Source organism: Diadema setosum, unplaced genomic scaffold (genome assembly GCF_964275005.1).
Source record: "Diadema setosum unplaced genomic scaffold, eeDiaSeto1 scaffold_36, whole genome shotgun sequence".
Classification (NCBI taxonomy): domain Eukaryota; kingdom Metazoa; phylum Echinodermata; class Echinoidea; order Diadematoida; family Diadematidae; genus Diadema; species Diadema setosum.
Genome location: NW_027307662.1, coordinates 16,324 through 38,116, shown reverse-complemented (window position 1 = coordinate 38,116; position 21,793 = coordinate 16,324). Strand labels below are relative to the sequence as shown.

The 21,793-nt window shown below is 39.3% G+C and overlaps 1 protein-coding gene and 1 long non-coding RNA gene across 2 annotated transcripts; one reads left to right on the top strand and one right to left on the bottom strand.

The window, feature by feature from the left end:
- Positions 1-8,349: 8,349 nt before the first annotated feature.
- LOC140245813 (uncharacterized) lies at positions 8,350-11,601 on the bottom strand. Its single transcript, XR_011902378.1, has 3 exons — positions 11,405-11,601; positions 8,988-9,085; positions 8,350-8,548 (listed from the first exon to the last, which is right to left on the bottom strand). It is a non-coding gene; the product is annotated as an uncharacterized lncRNA (long non-coding RNA).
- A 3,333-nt stretch (positions 11,602-14,934) lies between these two features.
- On the top strand, positions 14,935-17,103 carry LOC140245810 (uncharacterized). The gene has a single exon (XM_072325318.1). The coding sequence runs from the start codon at positions 14,935-14,937 to the stop codon at positions 17,101-17,103; it is 2,169 nt and encodes a 722-aa protein (XP_072181419.1).
- Positions 17,104-21,793: the final 4,690 nt, after the last annotated feature.

The window sequence follows — 21,793 nt, the reverse complement described above, 5'->3', positions numbered from 1 at the left end:
CATGTCGTTACCCAGCGTACAGTGCGCTTATGGTTTTAGCGTGTGCGCTTGGGGGTAAGCGTGTACACGCAGGCTTCCCAAAGGCGCACAGCACTATGTTGCTTGACTTTTTATTGAGAAAGAGAGAGAGAAAGATTATAGGTTGTGGGAGGGACATTCTTTCCATCCATGTGGAACAAAAGCCAACAATCACTCATTTTTACACATTCAAGTAGACTCAAGCACATAAGGAAGCTGTCTAAAGGACATAATTCCTGAATAGGTACCCTACCAATATGATAAATTGTCGCTGCAAAAATAAAAGAAGAAGCCACATTATGCCGTGTCGTAAACTAACTTTCATTGATTTTCATTTTTTGGTGGCCCGAAAGTAAAATCTGTCTCCCCGAGAAAAAAAAATCAAGAAACACATAAGAAAAACTAAATCGGTCCTACTTAAGATAGAAAAATAATTTAAAATTAAGTATTATTGAAGTGATAAAGGTACCCATGTTTAAAATAAATGAATAGAAAATTCAATCATCTTAACCGTTATTCTGAGTTCTAAGATTTAGCAAATAGGCTTATAGATTTTTATAAAAGTTGATGCCTATTCAGGTGGTCAAAACTTACGTTTGAAATGAGAAAATGGGAGCATTTGCAGACATTTGTAAACATCCGACATTTGTTTTTAGAATTGTAAAGAGCCGAAAGTTACCGTTATTCATTTCTGATAGTAAACGCACTCATCCAACATTTACTAGTATTTTAACACCTTATACGGAGCCGAATGTTACCGTTAGTCATTTTCAAATATAAAAGCAAACAACCGGCATTCATTTTAGCATTTTACGGAGCTGAATATTATCCTTATTCATTTCGCAACGTGAAAGCAAACATCCGCTATTTATTTTAGCATCTAACTGAGCTGATTCATACCCTTAATCATTTCCAAATGTAAAAGCAGTGCCTGTTATTTATTCTAGCATCGTACGGAGCAGAATATTACCGTTATTCATTTCCAAATTTAAAACCAAACATCCGACATTTATTTTATCATCGTACGGAGGCAATATTACTGCTGTCCACTTCCGAAAGTGAAAAAAATCAATTATCTTAGCATCGTACGGAGCCGAATGTTACTGTTTTAAATTTTTGAACATCAAGGCATATATCAGACATTTACTTTACCATCAAACGCAGCTGAATGTTACTGTTATTCATTTCGAAATATAATAGGGAATGTTCGACACTTATTTTAGCATCATGGATCAGAATATTACTGCTATTCACTTCCAAACGTAAAAGCAAGCGTTTGACATTTATTTTGGCATCTTCCGGAGCCGAATGTTATTGCTATTTACATTCGAAAGTAAAAGCAAACATCCGACATTTATTTAACCCTATCTTAATTGGGCTATTTGAGACCAAGTTTTTGCTGGGGGTTAATTTGACACCCCCCCCCCCCCCCGTCAGATCTCGGACGCCGATCGCGCGATCGCCGCAAAATTTTGCCTGAACATAGAGCTGGATGTCAACTACAAGATTACATGGTCATACAATAGAACAATATGTTGATTTTATATTTTTTGATAAATTAATTATGCAAATTTCTGCATGAAATCATATCACCTATAACTCCATCAAAAAGAATGAAGGATTGCTTTTTTGTGTCAGAGTTCCTCAAGGGACACATCAAACAATTTTCTTGTTAAAAATAGCGCAATCAAAATCAGTTTCTTTTGTTTTTTATTGTTTTGTTCGTTTCTTATGTATTTTTTGTTTTTTCGACCTTTTGTTTTCTATTTTTTTTTTTGCCAAAATCTGTTGCAGGCACTTTTTCAAGCTTATCTACATTAGAATTGATTAATTTCAATGTTCAAAAGTTGAAATAATCTAATTTATATCAATTAAACCAAAAAAAAAAAAAAAAAACCAAACACACAATTTGCATTGGATTTGCACACGAAATCATGAGTTTTAGCTGTTTTCGGGTTGACATGCATGCAAAACATTGCGTAACTTCAGAACGGTGTACCCGGACGTCGCAAATTTGGTCTCAAAATATGCGGGAGATGAGATTCAATGAAAAAAGTCATGAAACGACGCGGCAAAATCTTTGCGCGTTGCCGAATCGTGGCGCGAAATGTCGAGGGGGGTCAAAGTTGACTCCTCCCCCCCCCCCCAATTAAAATAGGGTTAATCATCGTACGGAGTTGAATATTATTGTTATTCATTTCCAAACATCAAAGCAAATATCCGACATTTATTTCAGCATCTTCCGAAGCCGAATGTTATCCTTATTCATTTCCGAACGCAAAATCAAATATCTGACATTAGTTTTAGCACCGTACGGAGCTGAATCTTAAGGTTATTCATATCCAAAAGTATAAGCAAACATTCGGCATTTATTTTAGTACAGTACTCTCCGCATAATCGGGTATGCTCGGGCAGAGCGTTTCTCACCCGATTAAGCGGAGTACCCGATTAACAGAAGAACACGTCTCATTCATAATTGACACACACAAAGTATATGTACATGCATTGTACACTGCACCTTCACTGTATGCTTAACACGCGTGCTTGCACGGCACATTATACATACCTTACACTTGCTCAGTCACGAGCAATAATTTACACTCTTTTTATGGACAAATATGTCTTCAGAAAACTTTGTCGTTTGACTATAGACTCCTCGCTAATAGGCAGGCGTTTTCCGAAATGAACACGTCTATTTGCGTGCACTAGTCACGTAGAACGTCGGGTTACTTTTCGAGAAGTGACTGGGGAAAAGCAAAATTATGGAGGTGGTACATGGCCTGATTTTTGTTGCAAACTTCTCGTATTGTGAATGTTGTTGCAGAGCAAGGGAGGAGCGCAAGTGTGTTCAACTCCTGTCTGTCTATTCATCTGTGAGTGCCAGCTACACATGTTCGCAAGTCGGTACTGGTACCTGTGTTTTCATGCTAAATCACTCCCCAAATGATCGGTCTTGTTGGCAAATTAAGCAGAGAATGCGATTAGCCGAGGAAAATTTGACATTCATGATTTCTTAAAGTGTTATATCTGCGATAAAATGTGGGTAGAAATTAGACTACAAGAAATTATTTACCCATTTATGCGGAGAGGCAACCCGATTATCAGGTAATTTTAATGTGCATTCGAACTGATTTTTACATTTCTACCCAATTAAACGGAGTACCCGTTTAAGCGATACCCGATTACGCGGAGAGTACTGTATCATACGGAGTCGAATATTACCCTTATTCATTTCAACACATAAAAGCAAACATCTGACATTTGTGACCCGCGACAACGGTTTCAGGCAAAAGTCGCAAGAGCAAATTCCCTCCTAGACGGGGTACAAAGATTTTGACCATTATTTTTGTCGATTTAGGTTTTTTGCAGAAATCGAATCTTTGATATGTTTTCTACATCTGCACCAAATTTCATTGCATAAGACTAAGTTTTTCCTATCGAAAATGGAATTTTAAGTACCCTATGTTGGATCGCACTCGTCAGTTTCGAGCTTCGTTCGAACGCCGCGCCAATATCCCCAGCGTTGCTACGGCGCAGGGTCTCGCACGCGATTGGCTGGTGCATCGCACACATTTACATAATTCGGCTTTCGGAGACACCAGTTGCAGCGTTTGGGGAATGCTTTGTTCACGCGTGCACGATTACATGCGCCATTGTTCTTGGTACAGTGGTTTATATACGCTCGCTCTGTAGTGCGTGCTCTTCGTTTGGCTTTCTATCCAAACTATTCTACTGCAATGTTCGACAACGGAAGTGAAACCAAAATCATGTTGCATAACATAATCGTGTGAAAAGAAAACTAAATATTCTCAAATTTGCCTACTTGTACATGTAGTAAAAATTATGACAGCAGACTGACTCAATGGAAGGTAGATGAGAGGAAAGGAGCGGTCACATGTGACAAATTATATTCAAATATTACACGTCAAGTTCGTACAAAACTAACGAGTCGTGTTTGTTTATTTTCATTAATTTAGCACCATGCACCGAACAAAGCAACATATGCATGTCTCAAAGCAAAACAAACAGGAAGCGTGACCCTTGCCGGCACTAGCAATTTTCAAAAGGGTCGCCAATGATAAAGACAAATCGACCCCAGTGAAAACGCGATTAGTAAATGTGTTACATGCACACGGTCATGGCGTGTGGATGCCATTGCGTAATGCGTGCACCATACACATGTGCATGTTAATGATGTACACCATACTTGTAATCATCGTATTCGCCATCTTGAAAGACGTACTGGAAAACAAATCCGAGTGAAACGCATTGTTTTTCGGCTCCATACGCTGAGCTCCGAGGAATGTGTCCGGGAAATTTGACTCTCTCAGTGAGCCAATCAGAAGGCGATGTGGTTGCTAGAGGCGGAGCTTAACATCAATTGGCACCATCGTACGGATGGGTGATTCTCCCCTCGCATCGCTGCTCGGACATTGTCTTTGAGAAAGAGGTGAATCTTCAAAGCCTGTTTTCTCGCAATTTTGTCAGGCTAACAACTTAAAAAGTGTATTTTATTTCTCTTTCTATGCCCACTTATGGTGTAGAAGAATACAAGTATTTTATATCAATGGAAAGCTTAGGAAATGGACAATGTGATTCAGTGAAAAAATGAATTTTCAAAATTCCCGATTTTTGCCTGAAACCGTTGTCGCCGGTCACATTTATACTTCAGCATCTTACGGAGCCGATTGTTACTGCTGTTCATTTCCAAAAGTAAAGGCAAACGTTCGACTTTTTTTGGTGGGTCGATTGGGCCACCAAAATCTTCTGAAATTTTGGTGGCCCGACGTGCGTTTTTGGTGGCCCCGGGCCACCGGGCCACCGTTAAAAATCTTTCCCTATACGCATCATTGTGTAGTATTAATGATGGCATGCAAATAGGGCCTATCAAATCGTCGGCATTACCACGAACCGACGCTATTTCGTTTTTGAGCGAAAATGCAGTTCTGAGAAAATCGCGTTTAAAGATCTCACAAGTTTTAGACAACGTTTTCAATGACTTTTCCTGTCTTGTGTGTGAAAATTTTGACAGGGTGATGAGAGTGGAAGTTATTCTTCCTATCCATAGTGTAATTTTAGTGTGAATTCAAAAAATTTACGATATTTCTGTCTTCAAACTCACTGCGTCGGTTCGTAAATCCATCGTTTCTTGCGCGCACCATAGGTTATGTACTTAAGCGCGGGTCCCACGAACCGACGTAAGTTGTATTACGCCGGTTCGTGAGACCCGCGCTGTAGGGCCTGTACAATAGGTAACGTGCAATACGCGTGTATCTACGAACCGTCGCTATTTCATTTTCGTATGTGTTTACATACAAATACTATTAGGGCTGTACCTGCTTATCAACAATAACCTTATTAATTGAAATTAATTGTCATGTAATGATTGTTGTGATGATTACAATACATTTAGTGATAATTAAGATGATAATACAAGCCAGTTTCTCTTAATTGTTCTAAAAAGAGTGTTGTCATTGTTTTCATCTTCATTTAGTACACGCATGTATTGTTATTATAGCTGTGGTTGATCGTTCCAAAGATTTCTTTGCCCCCCCCCCCCTTTTTTTGTGGATATATTATTATTTAACACTTTTGCATTTGGACATCTATGGTAATACATGTATTCGGTATACTGTGTTTCATATTTTTTTACTTTTTACCGTTTTTTTTTTTACTTAATTAACTTACTTTTTCATTTTTTCACATTATTTTTAATTCAAATTCGGTTCACTTCTTTCATAATACACTGTAATTATGAATGTTTGTTCTAAGATGAAGGATACCGCTAAATCTTGGGAAAAAGACGTGCCAGTCAGTAATAATTACTTGTATTTACTCATCTTTCATACTCATGCATGCACTCTGTTATTTCTTTCTCTGAAATAATATATTAATTTCTTTATTTCTTATTATTCCACATATTTGTGACATTTACTTTGTCACAATTTTTATCAGTGTCATTATTGTCATTTGGCTCGCATGCGAATTCACTCATAATTCCTCATTTTCCATCTTTCTCTTTCCTGCTCAACAGATTCTATGATAGCTGCACCTGATCATATAAAGACATAAACTCATCCTGCATGCACTCTTCGAAACTGATAAACTCCTAAAAATACATGAATATCAACACTATCAGAATTTCAAGCTTCATTTTAAATATATAATAATGGTCATGTTTTATTATGCCTTTTGCAGCAATATATTGAAGAGGTACATTATGTAATTGAAGAAACATAGGTCCTCAATAGAATATCAAATTTGAATTATTCAGAGATGAGTAATGACAATGGGAAGGATAACAATTGTGGAAGAGCTCCATAAATCAATACATATCCAATGGCAAATGGAGATGGAATCAAGATTCAAGAATATGTGTAATTCAAGTTCATTATTATATCAGTTCTTGTGTGTTCACAAAAAGAGGAACACAGTTCGAACATGCACACCAAATCTTACATCGTACATTTACATCTATAGAGTGCGGACGGAACATATACAAGAGAAAGAATAACATCCTCAAATTAATATATCAAGCATAACTACATGTATGTATATGACCACTCAAAGATGTTGCTGCATATGCATGAAGCTTGAGAGTGCTGCAACACCCATATGCTCAGATAAAAACTTGATGTATATCATACAAAAGAGAAGAGGTACTGCATGTACATGTAGTTACACTATTCACAGGACAGTAGAGAAAAAGCACGAGAGAGGGAAATGGGTGTCTAAAATAGGTCGATGTAAGGAGTGCCAAGCCAATTAAGTCTCTAATAGAAGTCATACATATATAAGGAAACAAATTAATCACAACATAAATGATCATGCTCATGTTAACCAATAATTAGCATCTAAAAATGTGTGTAGAAAGCCCATAATATCAGCCTTTCGCCCCGAAGGCTTGTATTATGAGAAAAGAGAAATTTTGGCCGACCCCCCCCCCTCCCTGTGAATCCTTAATCCACCAGTACTATAAACACATTCTGAGAACGTGTTTTAGTACATGTACTAGCAAATTCACAAGAGGGTTGGGGAAATTCAGCCAAAATTGTGTGTGGCTAAAATAATTAAAAAGAAAGGTCATCAGCAAAACTACGGGGTGGATGCAGACGAATTTTCATGTGATGACTAAAAAATATGCAGCTAAAGGAAAAAAAAAAAGACGGCGGAGAGGGGCCAAGGCTAATTTGACTCCCCTCCCCCCCCCCACCAAAAAACAAACAAACAAACAAACACCACTGTTTTACAGCACCTTTCAAGGACTCTTAATTTTTTGTTTGTTAAAAACAAACGTCTCGAAGTAAAGAATTCCATATTGTAGGCGAAATGTAGACCGATACAGTGTATAAAGTGTACATCCCAAGCTATTAAAGAAAAAAAAAACAGATTATGAATATCATTTAAAGTAAGAATTTCAGTGTGTTTAATCATCTTTAGTTGAGTTGCAAATGACATGTACATATTTAATAAGAGCAGTAAACTTCGAAGCGCCCCCAAGCCCTTCTATACTTAATTATTCATGTGTAAAGGTAGCGCCAGGGCACTCTGGTGGTCTAGTGGTTATGACGCTGGTCTAGTAATCCAGAGGTCGTGGGTTCGAATCCTGCTTGGGCTGCCTGTGATTTTTTTTTCACAGCAGCCTACAAACTGCACACTGCAGTTGCGTGCGTTACTACGGATGGAGACAAATGAATAATCTATTATTTTAATATACGATGTTTGACATCCTTATTGCAATCACTTTCTTTAATCGTGAATTTAGAGACATAATGAATTATTATTAAAAGAACTCAAATTTCTGTATTTTGTTGTGAGTTTGCATGGGAACATACACGTATCATAATTTACAATTTTAGTTAGATAAAGAACATCTTATAACAGAACAGTCTAGTGATGGTTGAATAATTATGTCAATTTGTGAAAAGTCCTATCATTTACATGGAGTGCATGTTCCCATGTTTATAAGAATCATACGTGACACATTCAAAGTGGGTTGAAGACAACAAAATAATAAATAAAAGAATAAAGGAGAATAGAACTTAATCTGATTACAGCATCATCTAAATATTGCCAATGTGCACTTAGAAATCTATCAAGATTTATCACAAGGTTATGATTACCACACAAAACCTTCAAGATTTATTATCATGAAATACATACCAATGAACACTTAAAAAAATCTAACATTCCACATCCACATGAAGCTTTCCTTGATATAAATGTCTCTCTGTAGTGTTATTAAAGTGTAGCAAAATTGTAATTATGACATCACAGAATGGAATGCATTGTTTTCACCTTCAATCTTACGATCTCCTTTCATGTTTCCACTTTACAATCACATTTCACTGTAGATATACCGTCCTTATGTTGTCGCCCTTCATCCCAATTTCTCCCTTCTATCCTATCTGTAGATTGTCTTCTTTCCTAAGCCATTGTATTCACATTCCTTGATGATCAGCACGATGCTGTACTTTTTTCTTCTTCTCTGAAACAGTCCAGCTCTTCGCTACTGCATGGCATCAGTCATCTGAAAGAAAAGACAGAAATTAAGAACTTTCGATTAAAATCAAACATCATGATACAAGATACAACTTTCATTTTGAGAAAAAGAAATCAGCCAACTAAACTGTAGTTGAAATTATTTTGCTCTATTTATTTAAACATAAAACAAAACGGTATACAGGATCAAAGAATGTCAAAAAAATACTGCTGTTTTTGATGCATATTCAAATTGTCTCGCCTTTTACATATTTTAATGATGCAAGATCTTATGTCTAGCACTTAGTAAGTCTCATGTAGAATTTAAATTATTATTCACATGAATAAATCTGCATGTCCTTGTAAACAAGGCATTGCTTTGAAAAAGCTGAATATTACTAATTGCATCTGGGAAAGAGTCTACGACAATCAAACTTGTTTATTATCAGAGACTTTAACATCTTAATAAGACCTAGACTCTACATTACCATTGTATTCACATCCGTTGGTGATATACACGACCCTGTACTTTTCCTTTTCTTTTCTGAGACAGTCCAGTTCTTCGCTACTACATGGCACCAGTCATCTGAAAGAAAAGAAAGAAATTAAGAACTTTTGATTAAAATCAAACATCATGGCACAAGATACAACTTTAATTTTGAGAAGAAAAAAAAATCAGCCAACAAAACTGAAGTTGAAATTATTTTGCTCTATTTATATTAAACATAAAACAAAATGGTAGGCCTATGCAGGATCAAAGAATGTCAAAAAATGCTGCTGTTCGTATTTGATGCATATTCAAATTGTCTCTTCATTTACACATTTTACTGATGCAAGATATTATGTTTAGCACTTGGTATGTCTCATGTAGAAATTGAATCATCATTCACATGAATATAAATCTACATGTATTTGTAAACAAGGCATTGCATTGAAATAGCTGAATATTACTACATGTACCTGCATTTGGGAAACAGTCTATGACAATCAAACCTGTTTCTTATCAGAGACTGTAACATCTTAATTAGACCTAGACTCTACATTATCATTCAGCTTTTAAAGGTATTAACCATTCACCTATAAAACACTGGCATTGTCATGTGCATCATATTTCTTTGATACTGCACATATTTTCATGAAGTCTGCACAAGAATGCAAATGAAACACGTCTGCTGTTTGGTATTTATGAAAAAAAAAATCACTAACCTGGAAGTCCTTGGCCTTAGAAATAACACGTGGCGAGTTAGTAGGAATTGACGTTAAAATAGAATAAGAATAGATCTACTAAATAGGCCTTTGCCTCATGAATGTCTGGTCTAATTATAGACTAAGTGAAGTCTAGACCTTTCACTTTTAAGTTACCAGTGGTTCACAAAATTTATATTATAGATCTAGACTACATCTAGATCTAGACATCTAATACTATTAGATCTTGGCAACTTTTGTCTTTGTGACACGAAATTAACACGTCACGGATGATATTGCGGCGATATCCAACAGGATGACAGTACCACTATTACTGACTCAGTAAGTTGACATAGATAACTAACATCAACTTGTTAACATACGTTAGAGATGGCACCATATACAAAAGCCGGTGACACTGACACTGACAGATCGAACGACTACGTTTAGACTAACGTTAAAGAGTTAGACTCGCCATCTCAGTAAGTCGGCCAAAGACAAAGTCAATACAGGGCTAAGTCAGTGTTACTGTTATGTTAGGCCTAACAAATGTTAACGGTTACTCGGTTAGGTTAGGTTTACCAGAACTCAAGAGTCCTGGTTAAATCAGTCGAGGGACATTTCTTAGAAGTCCTTCGATTCCAAGAATAAAAAGTGTGAAAGAACAAAGGGAAATAAGGAAAGAAGAAAGGACAAAAGATTATGTATGGCTGCTGTGGAAATCGACAGCGCCACTGTATCACTATCAATCAAGCGTAAATATATAAACGCCATTTGGTTGGGCCACATTCACAAGTTTTAGGGGAAAAAAAGCCCCACCGCTGTGCTTAGGTACTCCACTCGAACTAACGTTAGACATACACTACACACAGTACGGTACTAGGGCTGAATTCACAAGTATACTTTAACACTGCACTGTACAGGAAAGCCACCTAACCTGTAGAGTACTCGTAGTGTTTAGGTAGTATCACTAGACCACATACTGTCATAGATGACATCTACACCAACGCTGCACACTGGCACTGGTCCGACGGTCCCTGACCAGGAAAAATCACTGTTGGACACTGACCAGTAACTTTTTCAGGAATGGACCAGTAAAGATTGGGGGAAAAAATGGGTGGACTCTACCTACTATTACCACTAGTCTAGATGTAGATCTAGAGCTAGACTACCGGTACCGTGTACCGGTATGGCTCTGAACTGTGTTAATTTGACTTGGTCTTAGACTTCAGCTGATCTTAGTTTTAGTAACTGGTACCGGTATTACAAGTAAAGTCTTAACTTAGACTTAATAGTTAGACTTGAAAGTAAAAGTCTAACATGTCTAACTTTATTCTTTACTCTTCCTTTGAGTTTTACTGTTAGACTTTTTTTTTGTTTAGTACGCCTACTTTGTCAATCTCATGATTTCATTTTCAACTCAAAAGTCAAGGCTTTAAATAGTGTCTTCGAGACTTTGAAATCTTGCAATCTGCATGTCTTGCACACAGACGTTACGACTACAGTACTCAGTAGTCTCAGAAGTAACGACATAAGTTGAAAAGAAACAATAAATAATATGATTTGGGATCTAATTTGAAATTGTATGGCGTTTACAGACTAGGCTTCATAAGCATCACGCGATTGAATACATGGGACTACACACTACCGCAATTAATGGTTATGGTAGTCCAACTGAAACTGTTATTTTGAGCATGATTTTAATAGGATTATAGCTTACCATTCACTTCACTCGTGGACAGTGGGCTGGCTTAGGCCGTCATTCATCTTTCAGAAGGTTTGGTTCTCACTCTGAGATCTGGATTAGGGCCAAAACCTAATTCTAGGCCAGTAAGTTGAACAAAGCTCAAAGTAACGCAACTGCGACAGTTCGTGAAACCCGCATTGCTCTTCACCGTAGCAATTCGGGTTTTACGAACCGGCGTATCTTTCGTGCGTCGGTTCGTGAAACTCCTTTTTCTCAATTTCTCGATATTTCGAGTACCGTCGTTTTTTTCTTTCTTTGATAAAATTAAGAATAATTAATTTTGCGATCTAAAATTTTGGGATTCGGTAGAGTTTTGAAAGCACTTTCATTTGGTACCAATATCTCGATTTTGAAAATTTTGACCAAAATCGAAATAGCGTCAGTTCGTGAAAACGCCGACGAAATGTTTGGTTTCAAGTTGGTGCATTGGGTAATCTCCGAGGTATGGAGGAACTGCATGGGTAATAATATTTCTACAATAGATAGAAGAATTTTACCTGACATTGGTCCTTGACCTTTATGCCCCCTGTCCCCCCACCCCCCCCCCCTCAAAAAAAAATAATAATAATAATCACAAGAGAATCACGGTCGAGCAGTACGTTTCGTCTGGAAATACATGCACTCACCAACAGAAATTGTATATATAGATATCGAGGAAATAGTAATATTCTCAGAATTTAACCATTATATACAGGATTTTCTCTTCCCACCTCCCTGTTTTGACCGTTCACCTTGAGCATGTTTACACGAAAGTTTATAAGCTAAAACAAAACTTTGTTCACTCATATATGCATACATGTCAAGTTTCACAAATAGTGTCCACAAAATTGATTATGGAATGAAGGACGACAGGCGGAAGGACAGACGGACAACGAAAATAAATGCCTCTGGCGACTATATGTTATGGCGGTGACATATAAATATGAATCAAAACCCGAATAGTCTGAAAGACACCGCGATCGAGGAATCCAAGGAAAGCAAATCATATAGTTCTCCCGTCGCACTCTGATTAACCACTTTTTTTCCTTCGTGAAGGAAAGCGGTGCATCACTACACTTGAGCCAGGTCGATTCGCGCAACGCCATGCTGCACAGGAATTAAGGCGTGACGAATCTTTAGTTTATCGCAGCTAGTTATCAAAATATCTTTCGTATATATACTTTCTACTTCAATGAGTGGACAACGGCAATGTGTTTTTTTTTTCTTCTTCTTTTTCTTTCTTTTTTTGTCCCCGCTGCACCGTGACTGATATTGGGGATGTCCCAAAGGCAGGCAATATTAGCGCGTAGCTGCGCAGGATGAACAATGGGCACTGCGTATGAGCTCTGCCTTGCGCCCGCGTGATTGACTTTGGTAACAACATGGCGCCTGTAGATCACGGGACCAGCTTTTGACCAATCACAGGCTTCAAAACACGTAAGCCAAAAACCGAGTTGGCCAAACTCTCTTAATATACGGCACTGGACGGTACAATAAATCACAGCAAGGTCCGTGAACCTACACCATAACTGAATCTTGTATTTGGTGAGCTTTATTTGAATGAACCATCACGCACAACATGGTGGCAGCTTTGGTGATTGTCATTTCGATGAGAAAGACGGAACTGTGATGACTTCGTGGATTTTTCGCATCGGTGGTCACTGCCCCTGAGATGGCGCAGCGTCAGACACTCGCTAGAGCCGTGCATTGTGCATGCATTACTACATGTATCCAGCTGACGCTATCACCTAGCGTACCGTCTACACTACGCGTTAAGTGAGTGCACGACGCGTCGACCGTGTTACAGACTGTCGTAAGGCCAATCCACACGATCGATTAAAGTAACCCGATGGCCTGATTATGCAGTGAAATGCTGGTAAATCCATAATTCTTTAGCATGTATGGACGCTTTGCAGTTTTACTAGAATTATGGTGAGTTCGATATTTTGACTTTGTGACATATTGCCTGACAGTGGTGATTGGAAAAGTCAGTTTGTTGTGACTGGTCGTGCACTGCAGTACGTATACGGTAATACTAGCCTATGACAGTAATGTTTAATGGACGCTTTGCAGCACGCACAGGCTACATACACTGCTATGCTGTTGTAATTCATGTGCTTTCACAAAATAAGTGATGCAACCTGGCCGCTGGGAGTTTTCTTCGGACTGAAAGAGACTGAATGCGCAGGCGGTTCTACTCTGGCGTGATAAGTCTTCGTCAAAGAGTTCTACTGACACTGAGGTTCTACGTGTGCTACGGTCTAGTCCTACAAGAGATGCGATTCAACCATCATTTGGAGTCTTCGGACTGATGCTGAACGCGCAGGCTCTTCTGTTTGCTACTTCGTTGCCATGCAGAGTGCTACACAAGTGATGTGATTCAACCGTGAATCTTCGAGCCGACTGTCGACTGTGGGCTGAGCTGGACGCTACACAAGTCGAGCGTAGCATCAAGAGCACCGCATGCCTATTCTGATGTGTTGAGATGATAAACACTAGACATTACCTTTTCACACGATGACTTGAGTTGAATGATGTGTCAGAACATGAACACTACGCAGTGCTAAGCTGAGAAGTTTCTCAACTCACATACACATAGACTCGATACAGCTGTATGTACTTTTACTATGTACTAATGTCATAAATGAGCCTAGCCTAGTTTGAGTCAGCCCTAGGCCTTATATGTGTATTACTATAGCCCACCACTATAAGGAGGCTATGAAGTGTGAATGCACAGTAGACATGGTCTAGTGCATCTAACTGTTACAGGTCAGTATTGTGACACTGTATTCGTCTACGTTAGATGTGAATGCACAGTACAGGTCAGTATTGTGAGACTATACAGTGTGAATGTACAGTACACATGTTGCTTTCAATACCCTATGGTATCTTTTAGAACAGTGGATGTATAAAGCAGTGTACATCTACACGTGTACGTAGTGCTGTGTTATCAGTGACACTGACTTATGGTGAGAGACATCTGAGTTAAATAGCACATTCTCCACATATACCTGTAGTTATGGATACCTACATGCACATATACATTTGGATGGTCTAGGTTTCAGAGAACAATTAGTTTGCTTTTGTGCATGAAGCAGAGTTTAGGATATTCACCAGTGGTTCCCGTACGGGCAATGTGCATCTGTGTCACACAATAAGGTGTGGAATGAAATGTGTATCAATTACGTATTCATTCATGTCACGTACATGAGAATGTATTGAACACTACTGTCTATTATGAGTGTGTAAACTGTGTCTAGCCAGTACACATAATATAGGTATTGATTGTAGACAGTGCCAATTCATACAGTTTGTATGCAAATGTACATGTACAACAGTGTATATGATTAACTTCTGCAAGCGCAAGTGTATAATACTGTGCACATTCAGGTTTGCTTGCAGTGTAAAATTACTTGACTGCATACATTAAGACATGTTTGTATAGAGTGTAATACATGTATATCATATCTTGATTGCACATATACAGCTTTTGTTTCATTTCCCTGAATAGCAAGGCAGACACCATGGCATCAGCTTCATTACCAACCCCAGCCACGGATTGGTCTAACCCAGACAGGGCACAAGCTCTTCGTGAATTCAAACAGCTGGCCAATATGTGGTTCACGATTAAGAGAGTCGCAGAGGTAGAGCAACATACCTACATCATTATGTGGTCTGGGAAAGAGGGGTTGAGGATGTTCAATACATGGAAGCTTACAGACGACGAAGTGAAGGATCCAGCAAACATTTGGAAGGCGTTCTCCAGTCAGATAGAACCGCAAGAGAATTTCCGGATCCATCGTCTCGAATTCCAGCGTTACCGGCAAGGTGTAAATGAACCAATTGATGATTTTATGCTTAGGTGTAAAACCAAGGCTGTGAAGTGCAGATTCCAGTCAGACGCAATTATCGAGGAAAGAGTAATTGAAGTCCTCATTGCAGGCGTTAGACACCCGGAAGTGCAGAAAATTCTTCTAAGTCGGGACGAAAAGCTTACGCTGGATGAAGCACTGAAGATCACACGTAGTCATGAAGCCAGTGCAGCCCACATGAATCAACTGAGCTCCCTGGACAAAACTTCTGTGCATGCCATGCACACTGGGCAGCAATGCAAGAATTGTGGAACGACACACAAACCGAAACAGTGCCGTGAATATCATTCCATTTGTCACAAGTGCAGACGAAAGGGACATTGGAAACAGTGCTGCAGGTCGCAGCACAGGGACCGATCAGCGTCAAGAGGTCGTTCGCAGGAGAAACAAGCACGTGGCCGTGGTCGTAGCCGCAGTCGTGGTCGAGGTTATAGCCACCCCAACCAGAAGGGTCAGCAACAGAACTCCAGGAATAATCGCCGTGACTCAAAGGAACAACATCTCCATCCAATAGGTCCGGATAGACAAGATAACCCAGTTCCAACCTTTGAAAACCTGACATTAGGAACTATCACTGTTGGAGATGTACACAGTAACCAGGTATCTGATGCAGAACGTGATGAGTTGTTTGCGACGCTGAACATCAGCCTGAAGAGGAAGCCAGGTAACCACACGTTGAGGGTGAAAGTTGACACTGGAGCGCAAAGCAATGTACTGCCTCTTCGCATCTTTAAGGTTGCGTTTCCTGATCTCGTTGATGAGAAAGGCTATCCACTAGAGTCCTCTGTCACACCGAGTCAAACCAAGCTCTACGCGTACAATGGCTCCATCATACCGCAGTATGGAAGCATTGATTTTCCATGCCAGTATGCAGATGGAAAATGGTTTCGCACTGAATTTTTCATTGTGGAAACTGCGGGTCCTGCCCTTCTCGGATTACAGAGTGCAGTGAAGATGAAACTCGTCCAAGTTCACTGTGAAACTCATCAAGAGGCGTGCCAAATTAGGAGCATAGAAGACCTCGAGTCAACATACCCGGACAGATTCCAAGGACTTGGGAGGCTTCCAGGTGAATGCCACATCACCTTGATGGAAGATGCTCTACCGGTAGTCCATCCGCCAAGGAAATTCCCTATTAAGCTCAAGGATGAACTGAAACAGGAGCTTGATAGGATGGAAGCAGCTGAGGTAATTGCCAAAGTCACAGAACCAACAGACTGGGTTTCTTCTCTGGCTTTCAGCAGGAAGTCCAACGGCAAACTTCGGGTATGCTTGGACCCGAAGGACCTTAACAGAGCATGCAAGCGCACATACCACAAGACACCTACAATAGAAGAGACCACTCACAAACTCCATGGTGCACAGGTGTTTTCAAAGTTGGATGCCAGGAGTGGTTATTGGAGTATTGTGCTGGATGAAGAGTCTAGTTTCTTGACTACCTTCAATTCGCCATTTGGAAGGTACAGATTCAGACGCTTGCCATTTGGGATCAAGGTCGCGCAGGACGTGTTCCAGGAAAGAATGGACCAGATCCTTGAACAATGCCCTGGAACAATAGGCATTGCTGATGACATTGTTGTCTTCGGACACAACGAAGCTGAGCATGACAAGGCTTTGCACAACTTGATGACAGTCGCCAGGAAGTATGGTCTGGTGTTCAATGCTGAAAAGTGCAGTATCAAGCAACCGCAGATCACCTTCTTCGGATGCGTCTACGACAAAGACGGGATCCACCCAGATCCAGCAAAAGTGAGGGACATCGTCAGCCTGCCTGAACCAACCAACATTCGTGAACTGCAGCAGTTTCTGGGAATAGTTTAGTACTTGGCTCCGTTCACACCAAGTTTGTCGGACAAAACAGAGACGCTACGGGCTCTCACCAGAAAGGACAGTGACTTTCAGTGGTCTGCATCGCACCGAAATGCATTTGAGGAGCTGAAGAGAGTTGTATCGTCACTCTGCACTCTCACCTACTTCGATCCCATGAAACACTCAACTATCCAAGTTGATGCTTCCACTCGAGGAATGGGAGCAGTACTCCTACAGGAAGGGAAGCCTGTAGCCTTTGCCAGCAAGGCACTCACAGACACGGAAAGGAGGTATGCCAACATCGAGCGAGAAATGCTTGCGGTCGTTTTCGGATGTACGAGATTTCACACATACGTCTATGGCTCGAAATTCACAGTGGAATCGGACCACAAACCGCTGGAAAACATCCACCGGAAAAATCTGGCCAGTACACCTCCAAGGTTGCAGAGAATGCTTCTTCGCCTACAACCATATGACTTCAACCTGGTATACAGGCCAGGATCAGAAGTGACTCTCGCTGATGGCTTGTCGCGACTCAATCCAGAGGTACAGCCAAGCATCGAGTTTGACGAGACTATCCATGTGATCTCTGTCGCACCAGACAGGTTGAGACAGCTCCAGGAGGAAACGGAGAACTGTCCAGAATTGAGATCACTCAAGGAAGTGATTCATAAAGGTTGGCCAGAGACAACAAAGAAGGTGCCAAAGGAAGTACGGCAGTACTGGTCAAGCAGAGACTCGCTGACTGTAGAAGATGGGATCATCTTGAAAGGCGAAAGGGTTGTCATACCAAAACCAGTACAGCAGGAGATACTTCTCAAGCTACATGAAGGACACCAGGGTGTCACAAAGACCCAGCTCAGGGCAAAGAACTGTGTGTACTGGGAAGACATCTCAAAAGACATCGAACGAATGATCAGCTCATGCCCTACGTGCAATGAATTCCACCATGCACAACCCAAAGAACCACTTCTCCAACATGAATTACCACACCGCCCTTGGGAATATGTTGGAACTGATCTCTTCAGCTGGAATGGAGATGAGTATCTCATCGTCGTCGACTACTGGTCGAAGTTCCCCTTCATTCGGAAGATGGGTGGTACATGTTCCAGCGCCAAAGTAATCGAGGCTGTGAAAGGAATCTTCAGCGAACATGGCATTCCGATGACAGTCATGAGTGACAATGGCCCACAGTTTGCTAGCCAGGAATTCAGATCATTCACAGAAGCTTGGGGATTTCAACACGTGACGTCCAGTCCGCACTACCCCCAAAGCAACGGTTTGGTTGAAAGAACCATTCAGACAGTGAAACTGACACTGACTAAGGTGAAGCAGACAGGACAAGATCCATACAGTGCAATGCTATGCTTACGCACAACTCCACTAGCAAGCAACTTGCCTTCGCCTGCCGAACTTCTGCAGAGCAGGAAATTCAGGAGTGACTTGCCTATGATGGCAAGCAGCACATCACGTGATGAGGAAGTTACAGACAAGCTTCAGAAGCGCCAAGAGAAACAGAAGGAAGAGTATGATGGAAAAGGTGTACACTCACTACCACCTTTAATGAAAGGCCAGAAGGTGACTACACGTGACTACAAGACTGGGACGTGGACACCAGCAACGGTGATAGAGAAGTGCCCAGAACCAAGGTCTTACAAGATCCAGACACCTAACGGGAGTGTCTTCCGCAGAAATAGGAGACACTTACGCAGCCTGACCTCACTACCAAAACAGGTCCGCTTCGAAGATGAGATGCCAACAGATGGAGGTATCAGAACTCCACTACCACAACAGAACCACAGACATGATGACAATGACAGACAGACGCAGCCAAACGATATGCAACGTGATAGTGGTAGAGAGATACAGACATACCACACAAGATCTGGCAGAGTAGTAAACAGACCAACACGACTGATTGAGCAATACTAAGACTTAACAATGGTCTTCCGTCAATATACCTGTCAGACAAATTAACCACACTTAATTTATAAAGGTTCAATAACAACATTCATATTCTGAAACTAGCGAACTTTCAATTATTGGTATGGATGTAACCAGGTTGAACTTTGAGGAAGAATGTACATGTGTATACAGTGTATAGTGTTTGAAGAGTTGCAGTTGTTACCTTCCAAAATTTAACGATGACTTTTGAATGTTTACTTCGAAGACATTTTGTTTATTGGTGTTGCTACAAACAAAACAAAACAAAAGAAAAAAGAGGTGAATTTGCAGCTCATAGTGTTATTTGTTATACATACATTGTCACCATGCCAGATGACAAAGTGTTACAGTATAGATTTGTTCAATATGAACATGCAAGAACATTGAGTTACTTTGCAGTGTTAAACAGTTTAATGTTTGTTGACCAAAGTTAATGTAGGTTACACACATACTCTGTGTTGAAGAAGATGTGAGATAAAGAAAAACACAAACAGGTCCTTTACTGAGCAAGGTTGAGGTTATTTGCAAAGTAACATTACAAACGGGCATATCGAGAATGCATGTGTACGCAAAGTGTGCAGATTGTTGGAATGAGACATGTTCATTTAAATTGAAAAAAAAACATACTTCTTGTAAGTCTGAATTAGGAAGTGGATCTGAGATATTGTTGCAGACAGATCAGTAGTGACTAGATTGGTATTAGCAACAGACACGTATATTGCATTACTTTTCTTTGTAAAGAAAGGGGGATGTCATACCATGTATGTGTCGTGCGCATGCGCACGGGCTTGGATACGAACATGGCGGTCCACAGCAGACGGTACAATAAATCACAGCAAGGTCCGTGAACCTACACCATAACTGAATCTTGTATTTGGTGAGCTTTATTTGAATGAACCATCACGCACAACACTCAGTAATGGTAGATAAAGAAAAAGAGTATCAGTATGTATGAGCATTATCTATTATAAGAAGTGAGGATTCTTTGTGCATCAAAATAACTTTAGAGTTTCAAAAAAAGCTTTAATGGATTCATATAAATCCATAAGCAAATATGCAAGTTAACCTAAAGAAAGTTTGAATTTGATTCATTTTGAATAGAAGACTAGTTGATACAATTATAGTAAATAAGAGAGAAAAAGAAAATTCATTGAAAAAGAATGATTTCCCGGAACTCTTGATTTGACAAATAGTCAGGTCGCTTAGTGAAATTACCGTTACACGGTGGATAAAAGCATCAAATTTGGCATATGGATTCCTTTAGGACTATTAAACAATATTAGAGTAGGAGCCCTCTGGAATTTTTTGATTTTTAGGGTGAAAATGCTAATTTTTGATATTTCTTTATGATATCATTATTGTATTGCGTAAGTAATAGTCATGTCGCTTAGTGAAATTACCATTACACGGCGGATGAAAAGCATATTTTTTTTTCTTTTCACACGGATTCCTTTAGGACTATTAAACAATATTAGAGTAGGAGCCCACTGGAATGTTGAGATTTTTAGGGTGAAAAAGCTGAATTTTGATATTTCTTTATGATATCATTATATTGTATTGCGTAAGTAATAGTCATGTCGCTTAGTGAAATTACCATAACACGGCGGATAAAAGCATCAACTTTTTTTCACACGGTTTCCTTTAGGACTGTTAAACAATATTAGAGTAGGAGCCCTCTGGAATTTTTCGATTTTTAGGGTGAAAATGCTGATTTTTTTATATTTCTAATGATATATGTATATACTGTATTGAGTATAAGTAATAGTCAGGTTGCTTAGTAAAATTACCATTGCACGGCGGATAAAAGCATCATTTTTTTTTCACATGGTTTCCTTTAGGACTATTAAACAATATTAGAGTAGGAGCCTTCTTTAATTTTTCGATTTTTAGGGTGAAAATGCTGAATTTTGATATTTCTTTATGATATGATATATATATATACTGTATTGCGTAAGTAGGGCAGGTCGCTTAGTGAAATTACCATTACACGGCGGATAAAAGCATCATTTTTTTTCACATGGGTTCTTTGAGAACTGTTAGACAATATTAGAGTAGGAGCCCTCTGGAATTTTTCGATTTTTAGGGTGAAAATGCTGAATTTTGATATTTCTTTATAATATCATATATATATATTGTATTGCGTAAGTAATAGTCAGGCCGCTTAGTGAAATTACCATTACACGGCGGATAAAAGCATCATTTTTTTTTCACACAGTTTCCTTTAGGACTGTTCAACAATATTAGAGTAGGAGCCCTCTGGAATTTTTCGATTTTTAGGGTGAAAATGCTGAATTTTTATATTTCTAATGATATATATGAAGGGTTTGTTTGCAAAAACCGATAAGTCCATTTTTGAAGATTTCGAAGTACGATCTCTGTCATAAAGTACAAAATAATACCTTTTAAATGATATATTGGTCACTACATATAAAGGTATATTTTTGAAGTTATGGTCAAAAGAAGCAACAATTTTCTTATTATTCTCTTTATTTTTCTTGACCTTTAATCGCAAATATCTCCATTTGGCAAATATGGACTTATCGGTTTTTGCAAACAAACTCTTCATATATATACTGTATTGCGTATAAGTAATAGTCAGGTCGCTTAGTGAAATTACCATTACACGGCGGAAAAAAGCATCATTTTTTTTTCACACGGTTTCCTTTAGGACTATTAAACAATATTAGAGTAGGAGCTTTCTTTAAGTTTTCGATTTTTAGGGTGAAAATGCTGAATTTTGATATTTCTTTATAATATG